Source organism: Chroicocephalus ridibundus, chromosome 3 (genome assembly GCF_963924245.1).
Source record: "Chroicocephalus ridibundus chromosome 3, bChrRid1.1, whole genome shotgun sequence".
NCBI classification, from domain to species: domain Eukaryota; kingdom Metazoa; phylum Chordata; class Aves; order Charadriiformes; family Laridae; genus Chroicocephalus; species Chroicocephalus ridibundus.
Genome location: NC_086286.1, coordinates 17,077,412 through 17,103,248, shown reverse-complemented (window position 1 = coordinate 17,103,248; position 25,837 = coordinate 17,077,412). Strand labels below are relative to the sequence as shown.

The following is a 25,837-nucleotide window of genomic DNA, read 5'->3' as shown; positions in this document are numbered from 1 at the left end:
AACATTTTTGATTTCATAGAAAATTGGCACTTTTTCCTCACATTAGCTTCCTTCTGCAAGTCTTTCAAAGTACTTGAAAACTAAATAACATTGAATATTAAAGAGACACTTTACTCTACAGTTGCAGCTTCCCACTCTTATTTATGAACATTTCTTCCACGCTGCAAGAACGTTTTATTGCTTTATGACATCTTAGTGGGTTTAAGTCCTCAAAAAAGCAAAGGCCAATCAAAACAAACTGTTGTTTCAAAATGAGGCTAATTCCCTATTTCTAACTTCAAAACAATAATCAGCAATGTTAATTGCAAAAATTAAAGTCAAGTAGAAAGTTTATGTTAGTAAGCACACTTTTGTTTTTACGGATCCAATTAAACTGCAGTGGTGAATTACAAGAAAGAAGATGCAGATAGATCAAGGTTTATCAACAAATGCAAAGACATTTAGAAAACAAAGCTGTATTCCTGAGATACTTATAGCAGAAGCTTTAAAAGTTTCTGAGCGCTATCCACCCTTCAGAATCTCATCCACAAAATCACAGAACCTCACATCGTCTGTACAGTCCAGAACACAAAATTAACAAATAAAAACCCCCTGTATTTCTCTCTCAAACCACAACTAAGAATCTGCATTTCCATCCATATATACATAAAAGCAGCACTCACCAGATAGTTCTCATCCTGGAATGCATAATGTAATGTTGTGATCCACTGGTTATCTCCATTCACTAAAACATCTCTCTCTTCTCGAAAACAAGCTGTCTGAAGGGGAGAAAAATAATTATAGCCTTTAAGTAAAATATGTAAAGAAACACATTTTCCAAGTTCACTATATTTTAACATTATATTTTGGGGGGAAAAAAATCAAAACTGCCTCTCAGTTAAAATGTCGTTTACTACACTCTCCAAACATGCAAAAATCTATGAAAAACTAGGTATCAGAAAAGTCCACCTTCTTTAAATTCAAACAGTCGTACTTCTCTATACAGTTAAATGATGCAAATGAAATAAGCTGCTGCTTCCCATTGTCTAAAAATCCTGTCAAAATCCTATCTTTTTTATACATATAGATATTGAAATCAAGTAGCAATAATGACAGAATAGCAACATAAGATTGAAGAAAACAATCAATAATGGCATTATATCATTACAGCTACAATAGAAGCTAAAGAACTAGAATCTGGAGTCTTGTGTCATTATTTTATCTCATCATGCTGTTAGCCTAGTTTTACACTTAAATTTTCACATAAGCAAGGTGGTTCTTTTCATTTGAAAGTTGCTGCAAGTAACTTCTATGTAGCCATAATCTGATAATGATTAACCAGTTGGGGTTTTCTCCACATTTTTTCCTCAGGAAAAGTAGGACAGAATTGACTATTGCTCTTGCCAGACATAAGCTGTTGATAAGACACTCAAGAGGATCTCCCCTCAATATACTGGAAAGAAACACAGAAGGCAAAAAGTGCCTTCATAGCAAGTGGAACAGAGGAGGAACAAGAACTGCCAAGAAATGCTAAGGAAAACCTAAGGGAAGAGGAGAACACAGGTTCGTATGAAACAGCAGAAGATAAAATGTGAAGAAAACCAACTGGAAAGCAGAAAGGGAGTTAATTCAATGGAGGTCTTGCAGCCTGCCCTGAGAAGTAAATAAAATACCTCAGCAAAAGCATCTTTGCAGAATAACAGAGGAAAACGACCAAACAGTTGAGAAGCCAATAAGAAACTATATCAAAGAAATATGCTAAACATTTTGAAGGGACTGAAGTGGATATCACAAGAAGCAAAAGGTACCAAACAGCAAGGCCAACACACAATTTTGTTCAGAAAAACATAGAAAAGACAGTGTAAAGGAAAGAGCGATAATTGTATGGGCTCTATTTAGAAGTCAGATGGAGAGTTAGAGAAAAACAGACCATAATCTCTTCCAGCACACTTTGCTACTTCACAAAGATGTTTCATTGATTTGAACCGTGCTCTGTCTCTTCCATCTTAGGAGACAGCTAAATTTAAAGCAAAATCCAGCCTTTTCTTTTTAGTTTTCCAATTTAATTTCCAAAAACAATAGGCAAATACCAGAACTCTGACATGGTTATTGTTGGCTGTGAGATTTGGAGATTGAAGAATGAAAAGTGAAATATAATTTTAGATTGAGCTATATGCACAAGAATACATGCAGTAAAAACAAAACAGAAAATAACTCCCTCCTCCAAGCACATAAACCAAACCAATTCTCATTTTGGAGAATGCAGTAAGAATAATGCACCCAGGAAAAAGAAAGATGGTATACTTTAATCATAGCACATAAAACAGTGAAATTCAAGAAAATAACATAACATACTTTAAAAAATATACCCTCAAAGGTATTACATGAAAGATGGACTTAGGAGTGGGAGAAGAAGAAAAGATGATCCTCAGAATGAAAAAAAGCTGTTCTATGCTTCAGCTTGATTTTTTTCCTTCCTTGTTTGTAAACTCTTGACATCTTTCAGAGGGAGATACTATCAACTCTTGTCACGAGGATACATGACATGTAGTTTCTCTACTTGTTATGACACAGTTCACAGACTAGTTACCACAGTGTAGAATTCCACTTGTTTTTGCCATGATTTAACAAAAGACCATGCATTCCTTAAGCACTCTAGACACCCACCTCCGGGCAGTATGCCTAGAGCTGACAGCAGCAGCTATTACCACAGCAGATCACAGCTGAGATGGTAACAGCCAAAAAGTCTAAGTGGTTCATGGGCAAATTAATTCATGTCAAAAAAAGAAATAATTTATAATTGAAATTACTGTAACACCACTCAATTAAGTGCTGGGGTTTTTTTAAATGAAGCCTTTTTTGTGCCTTTCATTATTTCAACATTACATTTCATCTTCCCTAGGAACGGTGCCCTTGAATTGTTGGCAGAGACCTCCAGAGGTCATCTAATCCAACCCTCTGACAGAGTAAAGCCAACTTAGTGCTTTGCTTATATCTACACTGTTATTGTGGCCTTCAACCAGTAGAGAATTCTGGCTGCTTGGCTATATGGTGCTCATGTCCTTGCAGCTTAGAGTCAGCACCTTGCGGGAGGTGCTGACTGCTTCCATGCTGCATAATATTTGTCCTGATCAATCCTGAGCCTCAGCCGGCACCACCACGGCACACGTGTAACTGTAAGTGAGTGTCAACACTCAGGGTAACGGGTCTGGGAGTGTAACTGCAAGCTGTCGCACACTTTCAGGTACTCCTTATATTAGTAATTAGTTTTTAGTATTTACATCGCATCTCTGAGTTTTCAACAGTGTCCAAGTATTTGGAATACTTCTGCTCTTTACAATACAAAAGAGAACACTGACCTCGCAACCTGTGTAATTTCACTGCAACAAAGTTTTCGCATACAGTTACTCTCAGAGCAGAGCTTGCAGTCATCAACCTTCATCTGGCATTCACAAGCCTGAGAGTACATACTCCCTTTCCGCTTTTACAAATGACTCCCACTTCCCACAGAGTTGATACAGGGATATACGGAGAACTTATTTCTCCCAGTTATATATACACCTACCTATACGCTTGTCTTGCATTTTTGGACTGTGATTTTCCTGTGTATTTCAGTGTTAGTGCAGCACATTGCTAACAGAGCCAAAATGGGTCAGTTTCCCTATCAGCAGTAACAAGTGAGATGCACTCATCAACATTCAAAAATGACAGGTTACAGTTGTTGAAGGTCATGCTTTGTAATGTATTTTCACTCCAGATGCTTCTCTTTCCACTGTATACCCATGAGTTACAAATACTGGAAAAACATAGCTGTAATTCTTTTTAGGCTAACTGTTCAAACTTTCAGAATTTCAGCTGGACCCACGGGAAGAGTATTTTTAATACCTTGCATAGAGAAAAATCTCTCAAACCTATTTATAACTGTATTCTAATGGAAAGAAATAGCTTTTAAACTGACTTTAAAAGGGTACATTTAAAAATAGAGTGGAACTTTAGTTCTGGTCTTTTCTTTTTCACTAAAATAATAAAACTTGCAGTACTGACATCTGTCTTGGACAGAAATACCTCTTTCTATCGAGACTAACATCAGATTGCTCAGTATCTGAATAATTTCTGGATAAAGAGGAAACACATTGTGTGCATCTAACCATAGTCTGCATACCATTTATACTTCTTATTGTGATAATATTTTCATTAAAAGAGACAGGATGTGCAGACATCAGAAATTGGCTTTAATTTGTCTGGATACATTGTTTTTTTTAAATGTGTGACGGTTTCTCATTGATCTCATTTCCTAACAAGGTATAATTAAAGCATAAATGCAGAAATCAGAATAAACTTGGAAGTAATTGAACAGTAAGGCAGTCTGAGAGTAGGAAGGTAGTAGGAGTCTCAAATAAAAACTGAGGCTAGAGATAATTCGATCAGACAAGCTGGAAGAGACACCAAGATAGTGCTCCCACTGTCCAAACTAAAGAAAACCCAACGGCCAAAGCAACTTTGTATGTGTCAGATGCTGAGTTATATTTTATGAGTCTACTTTTTAGGCAGTTTATTTTTAGTAGGCATAGGTGAAGAATTTCAAAGGAATCTGAAGAGTTAGTTAAGTACTCTCTTTAAAATTAGTTCCAAAGTCTTCAGGTGTAGACTGCATTTTTGTAAGTTTCTTTCCAAAGAAATCCAGGGAAATGTATTGAGGACTCTATGAAGAGTGAAGATGTATGACAGAAATAGGAAACAAAGACAAAGCAGCACTGGTGAAAGAGCTGCTCCATCTTTTTCAGAGCACAGAACAGATTCAAGCTGTAACAAGGAACTTTGCATCACAGATTTTTGCAGATGCACATTTTTACAAAACATGCACTCATATTAACTCGAGACTTTCATCTTTCTGATTTTTCAATCTAAAAATTGAACGTTGACTAAGTTCTAACCACTGATAAACTAATAGGCTTGGTGAGTTACAGCTCAGTAATTACCTTTCACCATGGAAAATACTTGCTAAAGACTACTTTCCTAACTGGAATAACTGCTTGGATTTCTTGGGCAATTACAGAAAAGGTATAATGTCTAAAACATCCAGCCCCACCTAAGTCAAGATTCCATGCCATTTTAACCCTTCTGACAAACTCCTTTATTTAAATATTAATTTTCATATTGTCAGTAAGAAGTGAAGCACCTCCTCAATCCCTTTATACACAGAGTCTTCTAGAAAGGGAAGTAACAATTCCGCAGAGTAAGAGGGTGCATGATTATAGAAAACATTTCTGTTATCTTACTTCAGCTCTCTTCAGCATCTCCCACTTATTAAGTATCTTCATGGCAAAAACCTTATCTGCATTCTTTAGTTTTACTACTGCAACCTGGAAAAGATAAATGAAAGATAAATAAGTTCAAACATGAAAATGCATATTGTTTTAATTATTATGAAACCTTGCAGTTTTGGGGTATTTTTTTCTTCAGTGTTCTGGACACTTAGGCTTTACCACCTTATATCATCACCTTACTACCCTACACCATCACCTGTACTACATCATCACCATCAAGTTAGAATAATTTCATAAAGTACAGCATATTTATTTTGCAGAAGTTAAAAGTCTATTTTAAGCTTTCATTATGTATCACACTTTTGTTATGTATCTTTTTTCTAGGTGACTGTAGATGAACAATGGTATTTCTCAACATCATACTTTTCGCTCTATCATACTATCATGAAACTAACACCGGCTGTTGGCTTTATGTTCTTGGAGTTTTTCTTCCAGTCCTACACAACAATTTAAATTACAAAACTGCCGAGAAAAGACAGCAATGCAGCAGTTTCTAAAACAAAATAAACAATATCTTTTAGGTTTTAGACACAAATTAGACAGTAGGTTTGCCATAAAACAACTTCCACTCATTTCAAATAATGCACTGGACTTTCTTCAAAGATACAGTAAAGCATTAATCAAATTTTTCCACCTGAAGTTCAATGAGGTCTTCATCATGTCTGTTGTTAGTGGCAGGGAAACAGAAAAATCCACATTTTCTAGAGAAGTAAAACGTAATAAACAAGCCCTCCTTCCTCTCATTGCTTCTGAAACATTAGATACCATAGGCCTACCGAGTAACATATTAACAAAGCCAACTGACACAGTCCTTTTCTGAGAATATTATAGTTTTGTTTAGCTATAATAAAAGCTAACACAAAATATTTTTAGGAAGGAGGCAGGGAGGAAGTTTACACAAACATGTTTTCACAGTTCAGGCTTCTCTGGGTATGGGAAGCCTACCCAAGCTCTCTTCGCCAAAATGGCCATGAATCTGCCACAGACTCAGAGCTGCTGGTCAGAACTAGACCAGACCACAACACTAACATCCCATTTATAGAAAAATTTAACAATCAATGTATTTTAACAACCATTCTCCAGCTACCACATTCTGCCTCTTCCCTTTCAAATAAATTTTAAGGCTTAAGGAGATAAAGTTAATTTCTGTGTCCATCTGGTTATGAACCAACATGCTGTCACAGAGATTATAATCATCTTCATCCTGCAGGCCAGTGGCAAAAAAATACCAAGGTTGAATCCTACATTCCTTCTACCTCTTTCATAATCTGTAAACCAGCTATGTGTGAAGACAGTGATAACAGAAAAGAAAATACAGGATCAGACAGTTTGCAGGAAGTGTCATGCAAACCTCCTTCAGCCATCTTCAAATGTGTCATCAGCTGCAGCAGTTTCATAAACATGACAAAAGTGCAGGCTGAAGGACTGCAATACTCAGATGTCTAAACCAAAGCATATCTAAAAGTGTACCTCTTGCTCAGCTACAGATTCATAGACAAAGCAGTTGTCACTTCCCATATATGCAGCAATGCATTATCAGCCCTGCTCTTGACATTTGGAGCCATGGGGGGAGGGGGTGGGAATAAAAACAGAAGAGAAAACAGAAGGGTACTACCATCTACTTGTTTAAACTAGTTTATGAACTGAAATTTTTAAAGGTTATTTCATGCATAAAAACTGGGGTTCAAGTCCAGAGTTGGGATCCCTCAAGGTACTTTCAGATTTGAAACACAAAAATAGATTGTTACTATTGTGACTATAATCTAATCTTGATTCATAAAGAATGTCTACTGTTCTGTGCATGGTACCCCAAGACTGAGCATCACAATTTTCCTTAGGAGGGAAAGATGAATCCTCTACAGTGATACATAACCCACAATGCAGATTTGAATCTTGAGTCTCCTTTTACTAGCTTGAAACTCTGCCAAGGCATTTATCTGTATCAATTTCTAACTAGAAATGGCAGAAGGAGAAAGCCTTAACATTGAAACTGGTCAGCATTCAAACTGCATCGTATCTTGGATGACAGAGGCCCCCTCTGCATGATGCAGTCTGTGGCATGAAGCTACAGTGCAGTTATGCCCTACAGAGCTTTAAGGGTTTTGTGACTGTTACAGGGAAAAATTAAAAGGTTGGTCCGAGAGCTGACTAGACTGCTGCTGCTGCCCAGCATGAAAAATAAGTTTTTCCCCACCATTAACTGCTGCAGTATAGGCAGCCAGAGGCATAAGATAACACACATATTTCAAGTCCAGCTTCAGGATTTCATTTCTTGCCTGTAGCATGCTCAGCGAAAGGCTGTGTTATTCTGCAAGAGACTTAGCTATTGAAAGACTTATGCTAATTGCACAGCTGCCTGAATCTCCTATAACAGCATTCACTTGGACACAACCAAAAGAGCTACAGCACTGCCTCTGGTTAACAGCTGGAGCATAGGCCTTGAACGACAGATCGAGGGCTTGGTACCTTCTGCAAATGTGTAATAGTATTGAAGAGTGACTAAAGAACAAAAATACCCCCATGTTTACCAGCTGTGTTTACAATCAGTCAGGAGCAGGCTTTTTAGTCTGTGAAAGCCATTAATGTTATTCCGTATCAATAACTACCACACACACACAAAGATCACCAACATCATCATTTTTCTGCAATCACAGCATCTTTTTGGGGTGTCTCAGTGCTTTATGAAAAATGAAATAAAATGCTTATTTTGGGACTGTGAAAGAAAAACCTGACACTTCAGCAATGAGCATTCTGATGCGGTTTCTAATTGTAACAAAAAAATCTGAAACATGATTACAGCCCCAGACAGTGTTTACATACACACACTGAGGTATATACCATGTACACAAAGGCCCAAATACACAGAGTGCTGTTTTGATCTTTTCCCTTCCCCAGTGGGGCTGTCAAGACAGCAGAAAGTGTAATCATTCTTGTCTAGTTATCCTCAAGTGTCTTGCTACTGGAATTTCTCAAAATTGGACTTTTAATGGTTGGGGGTTTTTTTTTAATTTATATTTTCCTGTGAGCAGCCCAAAAAATGATTGGTATGTGCTGATGTAAACATCTTGGTTTAGTCAGATAGCTTTTTTCCTATTCTTCCAACAGTTTTCCTTATTTCCCACAAACAGCAGTACAGTCTGGCATGCTGTCAGACACCTTCTGCCCCAAACTCGGCTACTTGTCTCTACAGTACATGTCTGCATGTTCCCTTTGCTCAAAAAAGCAACAGCCTTATAAAGAAAAAGCTAAACCAGAAGCTATTAAAATTGAAAAATTGAAATGAAATAAAAAAAAATTAAACAAACAAATAAAAAAAAGACTCAGCACTCAGCATTGGTTTTCTTGCTCATCAAGAGCAGGCAGTGCTCCAGAAACAAGAAGAGAGAATGTTACTGTTCATAACTGGATGCCAAAATTTAGGAGTAACTAAGCAGTTCTCAGAGCTACAAAATTCATCATCTTCAAAATATCAACAACATACGAACATAATATTTGCTTGCCTAAGCAAGCACTGAACTTTTGTTTTAAGCAATAATAGAATGAAATTAAAAATTCGGTATTAGCTACAATCTTCAATAAGCTGCAATTTTATACTACTGAGAGACACCACGAAGAGCTGTTGCCCAGTTGCTTCACCTTTCCTAGCAGCATTCTTCGACTCTCAAGTTTAAAGTCTTCTTGTTTAGAGTTGTTTGTCAAGTTTTTCAAACCATGCTGCCTGAAGCCAGTGCCATGAAACGCTTGATGCCCACATTATTAATTTTACCAGGATAATTCTCCTCCTCCAAGCAAAACATCTGTGTTTTCTAAAGACAGCACTTTCTTACATAAAATTTTAACTAAGTAAACGTATGCATGCAGAGGGAAGGGGCATGTCATTAATTTGACAAAAAAGAAAGCATTCTCAGACTGTCAGCAAGCAGGCTAAGGGGAAAAAGAAAACTAGGAACAATGAACTCTTACAGTTATAAGCAATAGCTAGTTCAAATTACTTTCTGTCTACATCAAACGTTTAAAAACAAAAAGGGAAATATTTCTTGACTATGCAAATTGAAGAAATTGAGTGGCGCAAAATCAAAATAAGAACAAGTCTGAGACTGCGCCAAAAAAAACTTGTACTAACTTTGTAGTCTACAGAATTTCAGAATTATGTTGATTCAGGAGACAAAAATTACTCCTCCCAGTAACCTAGAGCAACCTTGCTCTCATTTATAGTTTGCTGGAAATAAAATACATTCTTCCAGATTTCTTAATCTGTCTCAGTAAACTGCTGTAGTCTACTGAATTATACGAGTATTTTGCAATTTAATATTAATATAGTTTTTGGTGGCTTAATAGCAGTAAAATTTCGTGGTCCTTTTTTCAACCTTGCTCCAATATTTACTGGTTGTTTTAAAGGAAATTTAGTGACTTCATACAGAACTTGGGGTTGTTTTTTTTGGACAAATATCTCTGTAGGACTTGAAACTTTCCTTCTTTCAGCTAGTAAGAAAATTTAACATATATCCTTGCAAATATTTAGTAAGTCCTACTTTAAGAACATACAAACCCAAACATCTTCACAGAGAGAACTTCAGTTTTCCCCTTACTGAAGATTTTGACAATTAAATAGAGTCACACTCTCTTTCTCAGATAAGGAGTTAGAAAGAAACACTGTTCCTAAAAGAGAAGAACTAACCAATTACACAGACCGTCCCCAGAAGAGGATGGGGAAAGTTACGCTCTCACTATCCATGGGATGATTCACCACAGAGAAGCTTCCTGAGAAAGAACTACAGTTTTTTTGTGGTTTAGCCACTGTGGAGTTTGATGCTGATTTAGCAGACAAAAATGACTTCTCTTAAAAACACAATATAAGGCAGGTTTCACATCTTATTCTTCTGACAAGAAAGCACCCACATCAGTGATTTTTCCTACATCTTCTACAATGTGTATGTGAACTCAGCTGCAACTACTATGGCAGCACTAAGAAAAGCTGATGTTCTAAGCAGAAGTGTTTACATCAAAATGAAGAACACAACACACTCTTTGTGGCGGAGGTTCAGACTAAAGATAAATTATCCATGAGTAACTTCAGCCTTCAGTCTCCTTTATAAAGGGGCATTACTCCAGATGGAGCAAAACCAACCAAAAGTGATAAAGTAGCTAAATAAATACTACTCTTTTATTGTTATTTTTACAGTTGTCCAATGATGATATTTGCATGTAGGCATCAGAGTATGTAGTGACATACACTACAGTAAAAATTCCTGTTCCTTACATACTACCTATAAAAGTCTATTCTTCCATAACCACAGAATAGTAAAGACTAATTTTCACACGATGCAAACACGTACGTGAACCTGAAACCAACTCTTCTCTGTCACATGCCAGAGAGCCTCCAGAGATGCTCTCATACTAAGGAGAACTGAAAAATAAAAACCATTTCCAACCCCAAAAGCAACGAAGACATTGCTCAGAAAATCTTTTTCTTATACTTTGAATTTCTGTTCACACGTATTTTCAGGCAGTATAGCAAATATTTCAGCTTTGCTTTATTTGGCTAGCAAAAATTCAAGGCGCTATTATATATTAGGTCGTTCTTTCTACACACATAGTGTCCTGCATGAAGAACAAAGCACATGCACTTAATATAATTAAGAAGAAGGGGCAGAAAGCTAACATTTATTTATTCAAATTTCCTCAACCTATATAATAAATCCTCAACCTATACAAAGCACATGCACTTAATATAATTAAGAAGAAGGGGCAGAAAGCTAACATTTATTTATTCAAATTTCCTCAACCTATATAATCTGACATGCCTAGTGTAAAGCCTAGTGAACAACAGCCTTGTTTGACAACTTCAAATAAGAGATGGCTTAATGAGAAGCAGCAAAAAAATTGTATAGTTCAATAGCAGTTAAGTGACAATTGAAAAAGAAACTAACACTTGCTAAACCCTTTAAAAGAAATACAGGAAAAATATTCAAACATTCATTAAAATAGGAAACAAAGAGACAGGACCGGAGAGAGATTTCTCTATGTTCTTAGAATGTCAATATCAGTATTTGGCTATTTAAGTTGCTGAAAACTACTCTCAGACTATTTAGTTATTAGAATTATTAGAAATGGCTAGATCTGTATACCGTCAGTAACTCAATGGCCTGCACCTGCTGACTGGAAAGAATTACAGTCAAGCAAATGATTTATCATTAGACAATTGAAACATGGTCTTTTAATCCATGTGAACTTGCCTTCTCTCAAAATTTAAGACTTAAAAAGAGCTGTCAAAGAAAGTATAAATCAGAATGCACTTGCAGGAAACATTAGGTGGGCCTACAATATCCATTATGCCTAAATAATGAAAAAAAACATACATTGGTATATTACTATTAAGTGTCTCTCCTCAGTGCTGCAGATACACAAGAGCATTATTCAAACCCTTCCTTCCACCTCCTTCACATACATACCTCCCCAAAGGCTCCTCGACCAATCACCTTCAGGATTTCAAAATCTTCTTTATGTAGTCGCATCTGTTTCACTTTAGATGTAAAAGGTTTGGCTGAAACAAAGGAAAATATCAATCATTAAAAACAAACAAACAAAAAACAACCACACACCAAAACCAAAAAACCAAACAACAACGTAACAGTAACATAAAATAGATGTAATCAGAGCCCTGAAAACAATAGACCATTTTGCTTATCTACCTGTATTCCCTAATGTAATACAATGAAGTTTAAAGCTAGAAATAATAACTAGTAAGAACTAAGCCAGAACTGCTGTGAGAAAAAGTTTACGAAGTAAGCCTACTTTTGGGGTTTTTTTTTAATATAAAGGAAAAAAAAAGTCAAACAGACTATATTTTTTCTACAGGAGACATCCACTACATCTATGTGCTATATGTTATTAATTCCGGTTGAAAAAGCAGAGTATAATATAATGAGGGGTTCACTTTGGACAATAATAATTTCTCTGCCAAGCAGCAAAACAATATTGTATTCATTGAGAAATTAAAATGCTGATGAATGATAACTGGAAGGGCAATATTAGCCTAGACAATGTATTTCTGGAGACCACTTCCTCAAGTCCGGGGATGCTTAATAGTCAATTCTTGGCTTCTGGAAGCAAGAACATTTGTACTCAAGATGTTATTAACGTACTCAATGGAAAAACCCTGTATATATAAAGTTAAGCTTCATTTCCCTCTTCTTTTATCATATCTTTGAAAGCAGTAAGCAAAATAAGGCATTGTATTCCAGCCAGGCAACCCCAGTGTTCTTTGCAGTGAAACAGTACCAGAAGGACTGTTCCCCTCTTTCAGCCCCATTTAGCACTACAACTCACCAGTCCCAGTCCATTACTACATGCTCCTTGCACGCATACAAAACATCCAAGTTACTGATAGCTCTACCTCAAAACCCACATAACAACACAACCTTTGGTAAAAAAAGAAAAAAACCCAACCAAAATTATAAACAATTGAGCCAGAAATGCAGTTCCTTTAAAAATAATTGTTTTAAAGTCACATTTAATACATTACACAAATGAAATCTATCACTAAAACAGATGCTTCAGTAAACAGGGTTCATAAAAGTTGCCCATAAAAGAAGGTTGTATAACCCAGCGTACACAGGACTGGAATGGGTCTCAGAAAACATTAAGTTCAAGTTCTGGATCAAAGGTAGTCTTTCTCAATGATCCTAAACAAGCAACTTCAGATACTTCACCCGTAGTTTCATATCTATAAAACAGGGACAGTATTTTTGTAATAGACAAGGCAGTGACCATCACATACTTGGATCAAGAAATGAACAAAAAAGTACATAGTAAAGTAGACATTTTACATGACCCACAAAAAACTTTGTAGCTTATGCTTTCATGGTACTGGGACCCATCTATGTCCACTTCTGTCAGAAGCTGACAGAACTAGTACAGCTTTATTTGCAGGGAAGGGTTCTAACGGGCATCATATTGCTGAACAATTTGTTCTGAATGATGTTTCTAAACAGAAGCGGGAATTGGTTTTCAAAAGCTCTAAAAGCAAACGATCCTACTTAACAGCCAAATATCTAGACACATGTAAGAAACCTGATTTGGGTTCTCCTAGAATTCAGTGTTTTGTCTTTCTAATGATACGAACTAATCATATTAAAAAACCCTAAACCCTAATACTGATACACATAACCCATCGCTCAATTTAGAATTTTGACATTAAACACACACCCCTTCAAGGCACTACAAAAACCTTGTCCAAAAGCCTATTGCCTACTATTCAGCAAAGCAATTTTATAAATTGAGTCAAGACAGAAGCTTCCTATATTTTTAATACCTAAAAAAACCCACAAAACTTCTTTATCCAATCCTTAAATTAGCATTGTAAATCAAGTCTGAAAAACAAATAATGCAAAAATGGAGGATCCTATGTTTCTGCTGTTAAGCAATATAGCACACCACTACTAATGTTAGTGGTACAATGGATGAAACGCTTCAAAAATCTCAGAAGTTACAAAGTCTGAACTTAGTCAATTTTTCTAAAATTCCTCAGATGCCAGGAATCAATTCTCTGCCAGGAGCTACATATGTTATAACTACAGGAACATCAGCTTATGATTAAAAAACTGGAGTATAGGTCCAAATAGTAAAGACGTAGCTGTACAACACTGAGATTTTCACTTTAGTGATACTTTTACTTTAAATTTATAATAATTTTATTCAAAGTATTTATTAATACAATTAAAATACACTTTTAATATTACATTTTAAATACTTTAAAAATGTAACGTAAACAGAACTATATTGCTCAAGCTCACCAAGATTCCCCAAACTTTCAATTAATCTTTTTATACCGTAAAAGAAAGGTCTTGCAATAGAAAAAATAAGTGACAACAAAAAAGTACTGCCTTACTGGGACAGTCTCAGCTGTACTGCACCAAGCAATTTAATACAAATATTAATACTGCTGACGAATACTACTGAACAAATTAAAACAAGCCATTAAAGCCTTTTAACTTGAAAAACAACTGATTGAAAACAAACGCGTAGTTCTCGAATTCAACATTTTTTGACCATTATAGGCCTAGCTAGAGTACAAGGCAAAATATCTTGTTAATAAGCAACAGCATAGCTGTTTAAACCACAAAACTCTTCCTCACTTTATACTGTAAGGAAGGGCCTGTCTTTCTTTAATTATTACATTTTGGAATCTTCCAGGGTTCCCATAGGGACACTGGAAAAATAAACATCATTATAATTACTTTAGTAAAATACAGCTGACAAAAATAGGTTTGGATTACATTTAATGATTTGTAATATCAGTGTTAATGGAAAAGTTTGTAAACCCTTCTCTTCAATTTTTTTATCACCTCTAGCAACAGACACGTCAATGTATAGCCAAGCAGTTTTATGAAGAAAGATACAGTCCAAGAAAAGAAAAGAAAGAAAAAAAAAGGAAAGAGAAAAAAAAAGAATTGCCCTAGGAATGTGCTCCAAATAGCTTGTTCCAAAAAAGGTCAATTTGCTTTATCATCAGTGTTGTTTGTCTGCTGTGCAAACATCTGCTGTTCTTGTGGCAACAGCAATCCTAAGCACAGAAAACTTGGCCTGGCCAAGGGTCTTGGAAGGCATATCTTCAGACAGCCGTTTCATACATACAGCTTTCCAGACTATGAGGTTAACAGGCAGACTTTTTGCAACTAGTTTGGCAATGTCATATGAGCTGTTATAAAGACAGCAAATGGTAAGGTCAAGGAATGGTTTTCAAAATGCAATGTGCTCAAAGGGGTCTCCTGCAATGCAGCTCTGCTAAAACATACAGATACACCATCTGCCTCTCTTAACATCCCCTTCCCCCTAAACAGAATCATCATGAAGTTACCAGAAAACACCACCTCTTTTTCAGAAGGAGCTGCAATTTCCTTGATTATTGATACTAGTGACACATTCTCTTTGCAGCTTTTTGAGGGCCAAAGGCAGTATGGGCATTTCCTTTGCTACTTCATTCAACCTACAGAAATACACAGAGGGATAGCTGAATTTTTCCACACAGACATCCCTTTTCAAGGTTGCTAACCATGTGTGATACAGATTAGGGACCAGCAGTTTGCCGTGCCAAATAGAATTCTTCCACCTCCAAACCAGAAGGTAGGTGTGGGTAGCATATCCTCTGGCTCATCCTGGATTGTCAACTCAGCAGGAACCAAAGGTCATTATATAAAACTTTCAAATTTGCCAGTACATTCTCTATGGCCACAACCTGACAAGTCATACATAGAGTCTATGAAGGAGGTTACTCTGAAAAATATTTTATGTTGCTACCAATTGCTGTGGAGGAGACGGATAGATAAGACTTTACCTATAAAAACTGTTCTACAAAAACATCGGCCACCCCACCTGGCCAATAATTCCAATCTCACCCTGCCTGGGAAAACTGCACCACCACCCTCTTGGCAAGATTCCTTGCACTTACTCAGTTACACAAGGCAAGAAAAACCAATCTCCCAATTCACCCTCAGGGGTAACCAATGTACTGAAGTAGTAAGATAAGCTGTTTTTTCAAACAAGGCGAACTTGCCGTGACTATTCCTTCAAGTTATTTAAGTCTCTATGGGTGTTTCCTGACATTTTATGTTCTAGTCATTCATTCCATTTATGCTTATAATGCAGTCAAACAATTAAAAAAAAACCCCACAACAGTAAAAGGAGAATTCTACAAGTGTTTGAAATTTAATTTTTTCCAGTTGAAATTTGGCTAGAATTTCACCTGAAGTAACACATTAAGCACACAGAAAAACAGCCAGCATGACTCCAGCTGCCAAGCCAAGTTTTAAACTCTCGGAGATAAAAGTCCATCTCCTGAAGAGTTGATTCAGGCAGGACGACGACATGGTCGATAACCCAACAGTTTAGTACTGCCATTACACACGTGATGAGAAACAACATCAAAATAATAAAACATCAGTACTGGATGCTTTATTTGCAAAGCTAGTCTCATGCTCCTGCCTTGCTCTCTCTCCCTCCAGCTCCCAGTTTCTATGTGCAGAGCTTGGGCAGGGCTAGCCCTGAAATTCAGATTTTTGAGGGCTAACCTACTGGCTGGGAGGGAAGGACCTAGCGGTGAGGTCCTTCCCCCTCCCTCACCTGCTACTGCCCTTTTCCCTCCCCAGCAAAGCACCACGGCAAACTAGAGCTGCTGCAGGCATGGGCTGAAATTAAATCCAAGTGATACGAAGATCATGTGGACCGTTTAAAGAAAGCGCTAAGCATCTGCAGACTTGGAGCAGCAATTGAAAACATGGCCCCACAACCGATTTAAAAAGAAAACAAAACAGAACAGGTCTGCGTTCAGAAATTCTTCTTGGTGCCTCACTGATGCCACAGTTGCTTTTTGGGCAAACAGGCTGTCTAAGTCTGCTTAGATGGAAGACTGTATCCTCGACTGGCAGGTCTTTGTAAGATAACCATATTTCACTTCCCAAAGGAATTACAAAATGTGCTTCCTCAGTGATCCAGGTATCACACAGCAAAACCAGCCTTCTGCCCACTGCATTGAACACAATGTAAAATACCATGCCAAGCCAAAGGTACAGGAACTAAAAGCTGTATCCACCAGAACTGTCAACAGTAACAGTGAAAGTTCATTATGTAAGAAATAGATTGGAAAAGAAAACCACCACCATGGGAAACTAGCTGCTTGCCATTTCAAGGGAAAGGCCCCCTTTCCTTCGCTAGTTAAAAGTAGTTATAAAAATACACACAGAGCTTCCCCGTGCAAAGAAGACAAACCACATAACCTAAGAGATTGTTACTTAACCGACTACCAGAAGGCTCTATGATTCTTCCTAACGCTGTCCTTGAAAAAAAAAATTCTATATAAGAAAAAAGAACAAAGCAGAAAAATACATTGATAGCTTTGTTTTTAAAAGCATTCTGCAGTTTTGAAATTTCTGCTAAATTCCTGGAAGGAATTTAACAAGTGTTTTTATTTTACAGACTCAGTCCAAACCCAAAGTATTTATTTTCCACTGGCTTCTATCAGCTGTGATTATGAAATGTGTAAATAGCATTTCTGAGTTAAGACTGACCATAACTGGAGGTTGCAAAGAACTCCAGAAAGGGAGGTGTGAGAGAATACTCCTCCCAAAATAAACAGTGTTTCTCAAAACAGCAGCAAAGTAATTGACAATCAGCAAGGCAGAGCTGCTTAAAGCCTAATTTAATTGAGAGGACACGGAAAAGAAATCTCTCCTCTCCACCCACCTAAGACTGGCAAAACAGCACAAGAAAGCTTTGTTGCAGTTTCTGCCAACTCTCTGGAGGAAACCAGGGGCAAAACACTGAAGTCAACAGCAATAGCAGCTGAACCACAGAACATTAGTTAAGGCAACATGAAAAAATAAAAGCCACAAATACCCTTCTCAGTTTTAACAGTTAAGATTCAGTTTTCACTCCCTCAGAACATTTTTATCATGTTATTCCCCAATGAACAGTTAAGTGCCAACATCAGTAAGAACAAGTTAAGAATCTGGCATTTTCCAAGAATGAGAAGCATGTCCACAAATTCCTGTACTATGGTATAGACAGACACAATATTCTGGATCCTATTCATCCTGGGGAAGAGGGGAAAAAAAAAAAAGAAAAAAAAAAAAAAAAAGAGTAATCTGTTCTCATCTAGGTCAAGTGGAGACCATCCAGCCATCTTTGGCTACAGCTAACACAAAAGATTCTTCAACAGGAACTTTAAAATCAGAGAGAGAAATAAAATATCTTTCCTAAACATACAAGGGTAGTTCTGTTTTTTCACCTCCCCAGACTCCGATGAAAAATAATCCCTGCATTCATGAAACACCCACTGCAGATCTGGGCAACACTTGCATACCACATCAAGATATGGTGGGGTTTTTTTTATATTACCATTTTTCTTGTGACAAGAATTTCAGTAAATCACCCTATGTTTAAATATTATGCTAGCAGCAAAGTGAAATATTGAACTTTAACTCATCCTGCCGTGCACTGGAATTCTGATGAAATTCTTGTAGCACGATCAGTAAAATCTTTACTGTAGGACTCCTGGTTCCACCTAGTAAAGAGGGTGGAAATGCTCTGTGAGCAAATCAAGAGCAGAGTAGATTTTGTTACATTTAGAAAACCTGGAAGACTAACATAGGAGAAAGGTGATCTTAAGCTTATAAAGCAGAATACAGCTTAGACTCCATCCCTCATGCTGTCACAGAGCTAGAGACAGGTCAATTAAAATCACACTTCTGACAGACAAGCTTAAATTTCACATTCCTCAATATTTGACATGTAACTTAATATGCTGCTATTTGACTGCCAAAAATGCTGGAAGTTTAAACTGTAAATAAAATCAATCCGACCTATGCTTAGAATTACTAAATGTTCTGAAAAAACAAAATGAACCAGGCATCAAAAATGAATACTTTTAAGTAAAATTCTTTGTCCCTCCATATATTACTTTTTATTATGTAAAATAGAGATATCGCCATTTAATCTGACTAGGTTTTTAAAAAATACTGTCTTACTGTTTGTGAAACAGTAAGATCATGTGCTGATCAGTATCAGAGAAAAAAAATCAAATATTATGCAATAAACAAAGAGTGCAATCACACAGCAAATTTCAAGGGGGGGGGGGGGGGGGAAAAGGGGGGAAGAGGTGCGTAGAAGAATTGACTACCTGTCAAGTAACAGTTCTCCACTCTAAAGAACAGGTATCTTGTGACCACAGCAGAAGCCTGTAATACGTACCCTCTCAAGGGAGTCGTGGAGATATCATTAATTCTGTAGTTTACTTTGTTCTGTATTCATGGGTTTGCATCCTTAATTAAAGAATTGTTCAATATATATTTTATTTATAATTTAAATAGTCTTCTCATTTAAAAAATAAAAATTAATTCTCTCTAGAAATTCTGCTGCATACTATAATAATATAGAAGTCTTTTACCAGAAGAAAGCTAGCAACTTTGGTCCACGGAACACAAGCATCTAGTACATGATCCTCACTGACTAAAAAACCAGTGCTGCAGGTTGCCACTCTCTGTATGGACCAGGACTAATAAAGCCCCCTCATCAGTTTCACAGGTATTTCACAGCACTTTAGGAGCCTCCTGTTCCATTTTTGAAGCTAGAGAAAGATGGATTTTAAGGGATACTCAAACATCTGTCCAATATTGCAGCCTGCCTTACACTCTCTTCTCTTGTCTCTCACAAATACATGATCCACTTTCACCTCTTCCCTGCCGTGACTCCTCATCCCAATGCTTTCCTTCTAAATGATTTGTTCCTAACCTCTCCCACAGGACTCATCATCCACTATCGCTCTGCCCTGTCCCCACACAGCTTTGCTACCACACCTGATGGTTTCTACCCACAGCCACCTCAGTTTTCTCCACATCTGTACCTCGCCTGCTTCTTACATTGGTCTGCTCATGTCTCTCTCTACCTCCAGGCCCCCATCCCATTACCCTGCTGGTCACAGAAGCCACGATGTGAGCAAAGTTCTGCTAGTTCTCTATTTTACTACTTTTTCTTTCAAACTCTGGTCTACCCAGTTGGAGTCTCTCTTCCAAAGTCCCAGTTTCAGTGATGATGCCACCATCCTTTCTCAAATTCCATGACCACCACTAGTCCGGAGTGCCTTTACTTTTCAGTGAATTGTGACTAACAAACTATGACTTGAGCTACACAACATCAGCCTGCCTTCCTTTTACTTCAGAATTTTAATTAAGAAAGAAAGATTGGGTTTACAGTCTTCTATATAAAGCAAATATACTGAGGTCAGACATTTGCTTTTTTGCTGATACTGAGAGTTTCATTACATCTTACATGAGCAACTAACATTCATTTTTGAGGGGAAAAAAGCTGCAAAAGCTCTGTAAAATTGAAAGTCTCTCAATTAGTTAAATGATATGCTCAAAACCTGTGAGAAAAGGGGTAGGCAGACTCTCTACAAACTCTCCTCCTCTAAAATGACTCTTGTTTGTGTAGCCATGCATTCTTAGCATATACTTACACTCAGAACTTGTCAAAATGCACACCTGTCAAATCCCAAGCAGTACATGAATCATTTGAGTCCTGTCTCTCACTCCTCCACCATGGTGCTTTCACCCCCAAATTCACTGCACATCATTGCAGACACTTCCTCATAAGCCACAAGGGCCTCACAGCAGAAGGCCAGTAACATAGACGAGCTCTAACAGCAGGCAAATTCTTCTGCAGGATGTCACAGTTCATATGGTGGGTGCTTGCCTGACTTATCACGTAACAATATACCTCATTTCCTCTTTAAAAGCATGGCATAAACCTGCTCGTAAGCACTTCATATACAGCGGGTTTCACTGGCGCTTGCTTATATTTGCATTGCAACAGATCTCAGAAGTCCCAGTCCGGACTGGAGAACGCTGGGTAGTGAATGCACACAATCACACTCCTGTCAAATGGACATTTGAAATGAAAGATGTTATAGGATGTCCTGCATTTGTGACCTATACCTGACATTAAACTGAAGTTCAAACTTTAAAATAAAGTGCAAAATTCATAAAAGCAAGAATTACTTTGTTATAACATCTGTCAAATGGAAATATTAAAAACTATAGTGAGAACTTAATATTGTGAGAAGGGGTTTTGCCTAGGTTAAAATAATACACGTTTTCCAGATATATTATTAATTTTCTTTAGAAGCAACCACTTACTGCCATTAGATATACTTTTAAAATAATATTTGTGATCCAAATAAATAAAAAGTGACATTTGAACACTACCTACGTTTTACACTGTCTGATATATCCTACGGATTACTCTGAAATTACTAAAAATAAGAAAATAGATCATATTACACTTCATTAATACCTCACAGGAAAATGCTGCTTCTGAGCGTCAAGCCACTCTAAGTGCAATGAACAGGAGAGATACGCTACCGCAGTACCTATGACTGCTTTGTACTCAAATCTCAAGTTCCCAGTCACAAAAGAAGAAAACAAAACGCCCTTCCTATGTCCACAGAAATTTTTCTACCTCCACAGCTTAAGCTCCCACTCCACACATACCTCACACCATTTTAATGCCATCACCCTATATTATTTCTGCTGTAAGAACTGCAAACTACTCATTTGCTTGCTTCTTGTATTCAAGCTGGGTAATGCAATTGAACATTTCATTATTGTCTATTTCTTCTACATCGACACACTGATAAAAAGACAGAAATTCTATAAAATGTGACATTTCAAGAACTCCTCTTAGTTTTGCTACACTTCAGGGAATTACGACTTTAACAGCAGTCCTTTATTAAACTAACAGCACTCCTTAAAGATCTTCAAAGATCCTAGACCTTCACCACTCTTTCAGAGTTATCTTAAAACTAACATAATTAAAATTAAAAAATAATTAATCATGTGTAAGTTCAGTGCCATTAGAATGCAAATTGCCTATAATAAACTTGATTTGGCCCACTTGAGAATAAAGACCATATCATAATGCTTAAGTACCTAACTGTGCACCAGATCCGGCACTCTATTTCTCAACTACAATCATCTTTGCTTTCTTCCTGATTAAGTGATCACTGAAAAATAATGCTGATTAAGATATTTTTATTTTGACCGCATTTTACCTCATGGCAATTTGAATCATTCAATCTTCAGCGAGTTGAATCACTAAAATCTATTACTACTTCAAAAAGATCAATGATCCCCATTAACGCAAATCGAACTTTCAACAGAATCTTGATTTTGAAGATGACAAATGTATTTCCCAACAGCTGTAACTACCCTACAGCATACATTTTCTGCAAGTAGTAAGTTCCTACATAAACCACATAGGTCTGTGCACATGCATGCACACGCATAAGAGGCTCTTGTGCTACAGCCCCTTTTGCTTTGATCCACACCTCCTTTGTACCACCAGGGATGCAGTAAGGAATAATTCTGGAACACGCATTACCAATGGATCAAATTCTTTATGAAAACAAAAAGAAACCTTTAACTTATTTTTTTTATTCAGTTTCTCTGTTCAGTTTTTAGGCCCCCTTACGCTTATATTACCTAAACATAAAAAGGTTTTCAAACCACCCTTTAAGGGCATATTGTTTCAAATTAAGCCTTCAGAGTTCCTAATGAGTCAAGTGAAGGGAACTGCCAAGCAGTACATCTTAACTGACTTTCGTGCTACTGAGCACATCATTTATTTTGGTATCCCTGTCAACGTCAAGTCAGAAATAAGAGAGACCTTAAAACCATGAACTCTTACATGCATGTATTTGCAGAGTTGACCTAAATTAAGAGTCTTTTTTGAATCTTACTCCCTACAGTAAGACAGAGTTGCATTGCTACAAGCCTGTCATGACAGGCTACGTAGATTAAAGCATTTACTTATTGCTACATTGATAAAAGGCAATTTTTCTATGACAACACAGTAATTTTATAAATGAGATACGATTATTTGGTTTTATTTATCAGCTTAAGATAAAAAGAGGAGGCAGCAAGCAAAATTAACTTTCTTCCTTTAAATGAAGGATTAAGTGTTTCAGTTTCAAACTATAAACTAATCAAAGAGAAGAATTAGTATTAATACAAGTTGCTCTTCATCTTCAAACTCTAGACATTTTTTTCAAAATTTTGTATGCTTTTTTTGCCCAAACATGGATAGGAGAGGTGGTCTTGTATGCATCCAGTGCAGTGGAGAAGTGTTTCACAAGTTGCAATACTAAATGCATAAAATATTCACCTAGTTCTGAAAATTCTTTGAATGCTTTTACCCAAGTTTTATCTCAAAAGTTTTGTTTACTAGAAACTTGAAAGGAAAAGCCATGGCAAGACATAGCACACACAAACAAGTCCGAGATAAGTACTGGGATAATAAGGAAGTTGGACACATTTTCAGAAGAGCACAGAACACAAATTCATTAATTTATATACAAACGCAGCAGTTTTCAGGAGAGAGAGTACTCATTTGGTTACCTCAATAAAGCAGCCACACTTCAGAAGTAGGGAACATAAACAAATTTTAGTTAGTGCTTATAATATTATCGATCTAGATACTTCATATAAATATTTAAATGGAAACTGCACTCTAATAAAAATGAATTCCAGCTACAGGTAATAAAACAGTTTGAAAATATAAGTTATAATTAAGTCATAAGCAAAATGAATGCTAGGAATTCACTACCTTTCACTCTGTAATTTGTTTCCAGAAGGTTTGTTCTATGAAAAAGGTATTTGTAAAGAGGTAAATTCATAGCTCACTTTTCCAAGTGTCACCTTGTTCCACAGATCACAAAAGAGAAGTAGTTCACAGTAAAGGGCAGGCAAACATAAACATTTCATTTTAGTATGGATAATTATGCTCCACATTATATGACTAAACCCATTTTGCTAATTATTTCATCATCTTTCCCTGTTCAGCAAGAGGCCCCAGTTTAAACATCTGGTCATGACACCTTGTCTTCCTCCAGACTTTAGTTCATGTTCCTGAGCAACGTATTAAATTACTGCAAGCTTAACAATGTGAAAGATGGTCAAAACTTTCTGAAATTCAAATCCTACAAATTCTTAACACTTATCCATGTGAAAGCAGTACCAAATTTGTTATTACTAAAAATTAATATTAGCCATAATGAAGCATCAAATGTGTATTTGGAATTAGTAATTTTTGAAGGTACGGGTCATGAGCGTACTCATCCATACAAACACCAAACAGAGCTTGTTACTTTTAAACCATTCTTGACAAATGGGTCGAGTCCTAGGTCAAGCTTAGATTACTTTCATAATAACACACTGCACTCCCTAAGTATTACAAAAAACATGAGAACTGTAACATTTCCCCTCCCACTCTCTGAACATTGTTTTTTTCTGATCTCAAATCCTTAGGAAAGCGTGGCAACTCCTTCCCTTATTAACACCTATTTTTAGATTGTTACTCTGTATTTACTCAGAACTTAACCACAACTCATTCCTACTAGTTTTAGCTTGGCTTCACAGCATTGCTCATAAAAATAATAAAAAATCCCACCTTAATTTGTTGCTCTTTTTCAAATTCTCTAGTTATATCTTAGCAAATAAAATTGATAACTGAAACTAAATGTAATATTCTTAGGCCTATATTATGTCAAACGTAAGAGAAAATCAAGCATTCACGTGCAACACATCCAAGAATTCAAAATGCACTTCCCCCCAACAACTTAGATTCAACTTGTCCACTATTCATACTTTCTATATATACCTATCTATACTTGCCAGCTTTCTACTCTATATTGATACTTCTTTCCACCCAAATCTTTCTCTACTTATCATAAAAATGCAATACTCAAATCATTGTTTAAATAGTCTCAGTTTATCTCAAAGTGCATTCAAAAAACTTCTGTACAATAAGAAACACACACCTGGAAAGCCTGAATTCATTCCAGATCTAGTAACTACTGTAAGCAACTTTAGCAATATTCATTCAGAGGAAATGGGCTGCTTATCTAACTGCCTAAATGGAAATGACTCTTTCATACAATAAGGTACTTCGGGATTACTTTCTTGTTATTTTTTCAAATAATGATGGCATGTAAATTAAAAATTTTACATACAGAAGCAGACGGAAGGATGGTATTTACAATAGGCATTGTGTACATTTTTTACAGCTATTCCACAAAAAGCAAACAAACCAGAAGGGCAGAATACAGTCCTTATAAAGAACTGTAACAGGGATGGTATTCAGAAATATTTGTTTTTCATCCTCTAGATTTACAGTTTCTCTTAGACAGACCTGGATTTATATTTAAATTAATAATTTTGACTAAGCATTATAACCACCAACAAAACCCTTTACACATAAATACACTTGAATTGCTGTCAGGAGAGTGGCACAGAGATGAAAGAAGCAACATTCCCGCAGTCACAGCACGTATCTGCATCCAGGTCCCCTCATAACTTCTACCCATCGCCTGACTTGAACCAGATATGACTAAGCAGAAGACGTTTCAAAGACAATTCACTTTTTGCATGCTCTGCAGAAGTAGGTGGGTGGCAGGAGAGACTCCTAAACCCACACAGCCTACAAGAGCATCCCCTTGCTTCATCCCAGGGCAACACCCTGGGAACCAGCCGGAGGGGTGCGAGCAGGCATCTTCCCGTACAGGTGCTGTAATTGCGACAAAACCTTTAACTCAGGACTCCAATCAACCACAAGGCACAATTAACAGGAAACCAAGATTTATTAGTCACTTCTGCTCACAAAGTTACTTCGGGAGGGTTGGTGTTGTTCTGTTTTCTGGGGATTTTTTTAATCAAGAGTCTGTGTCCAGACTCTTAGAGTAACCAGCAGATACAACTACTTGAGAATGGATTACTCCCTCCGCCTCTTTTGGCAAACAGATTTTCTAACAAAGAAAAAAAAAAGAAATAATAAGACAAATATTTAGCATAAAGTTAGGGCAAATCCAAGGGTAACAACTTCTCTGATTTACTACTACTTTTGACACACAAATATGGAAAAGATGATTAACAGGAAAGTGAGATCTCACTTTATGAAGCTGAGAAACCTTTCTCTAGAAACCT

General features: G+C 36.8%; 1 protein-coding gene across 9 annotated transcripts in view; it reads right to left on the bottom strand.

Moving 5' to 3' along the window:
• CDC42BPA (CDC42 binding protein kinase alpha) overlaps window positions 1-25,837 on the bottom strand; it is a 186,792-nt gene that overhangs the window by 113,759 nt on the left and 47,196 nt on the right. For all 9 annotated transcript variants that reach the window (XM_063328167.1, XM_063328162.1, XM_063328163.1 and 6 more), the window contains exons 3-5: window positions 11,759-11,850; window positions 5,259-5,342; window positions 663-758 (exon numbers count right to left, since the gene is read on the bottom strand). In XM_063328167.1, the coding sequence (XP_063184237.1) occupies window positions 663-758; window positions 5,259-5,342; window positions 11,759-11,850 (272 nt within the window). The remainder of the gene's footprint in view (window positions 1-662; window positions 759-5,258; window positions 5,343-11,758; window positions 11,851-25,837) is intronic.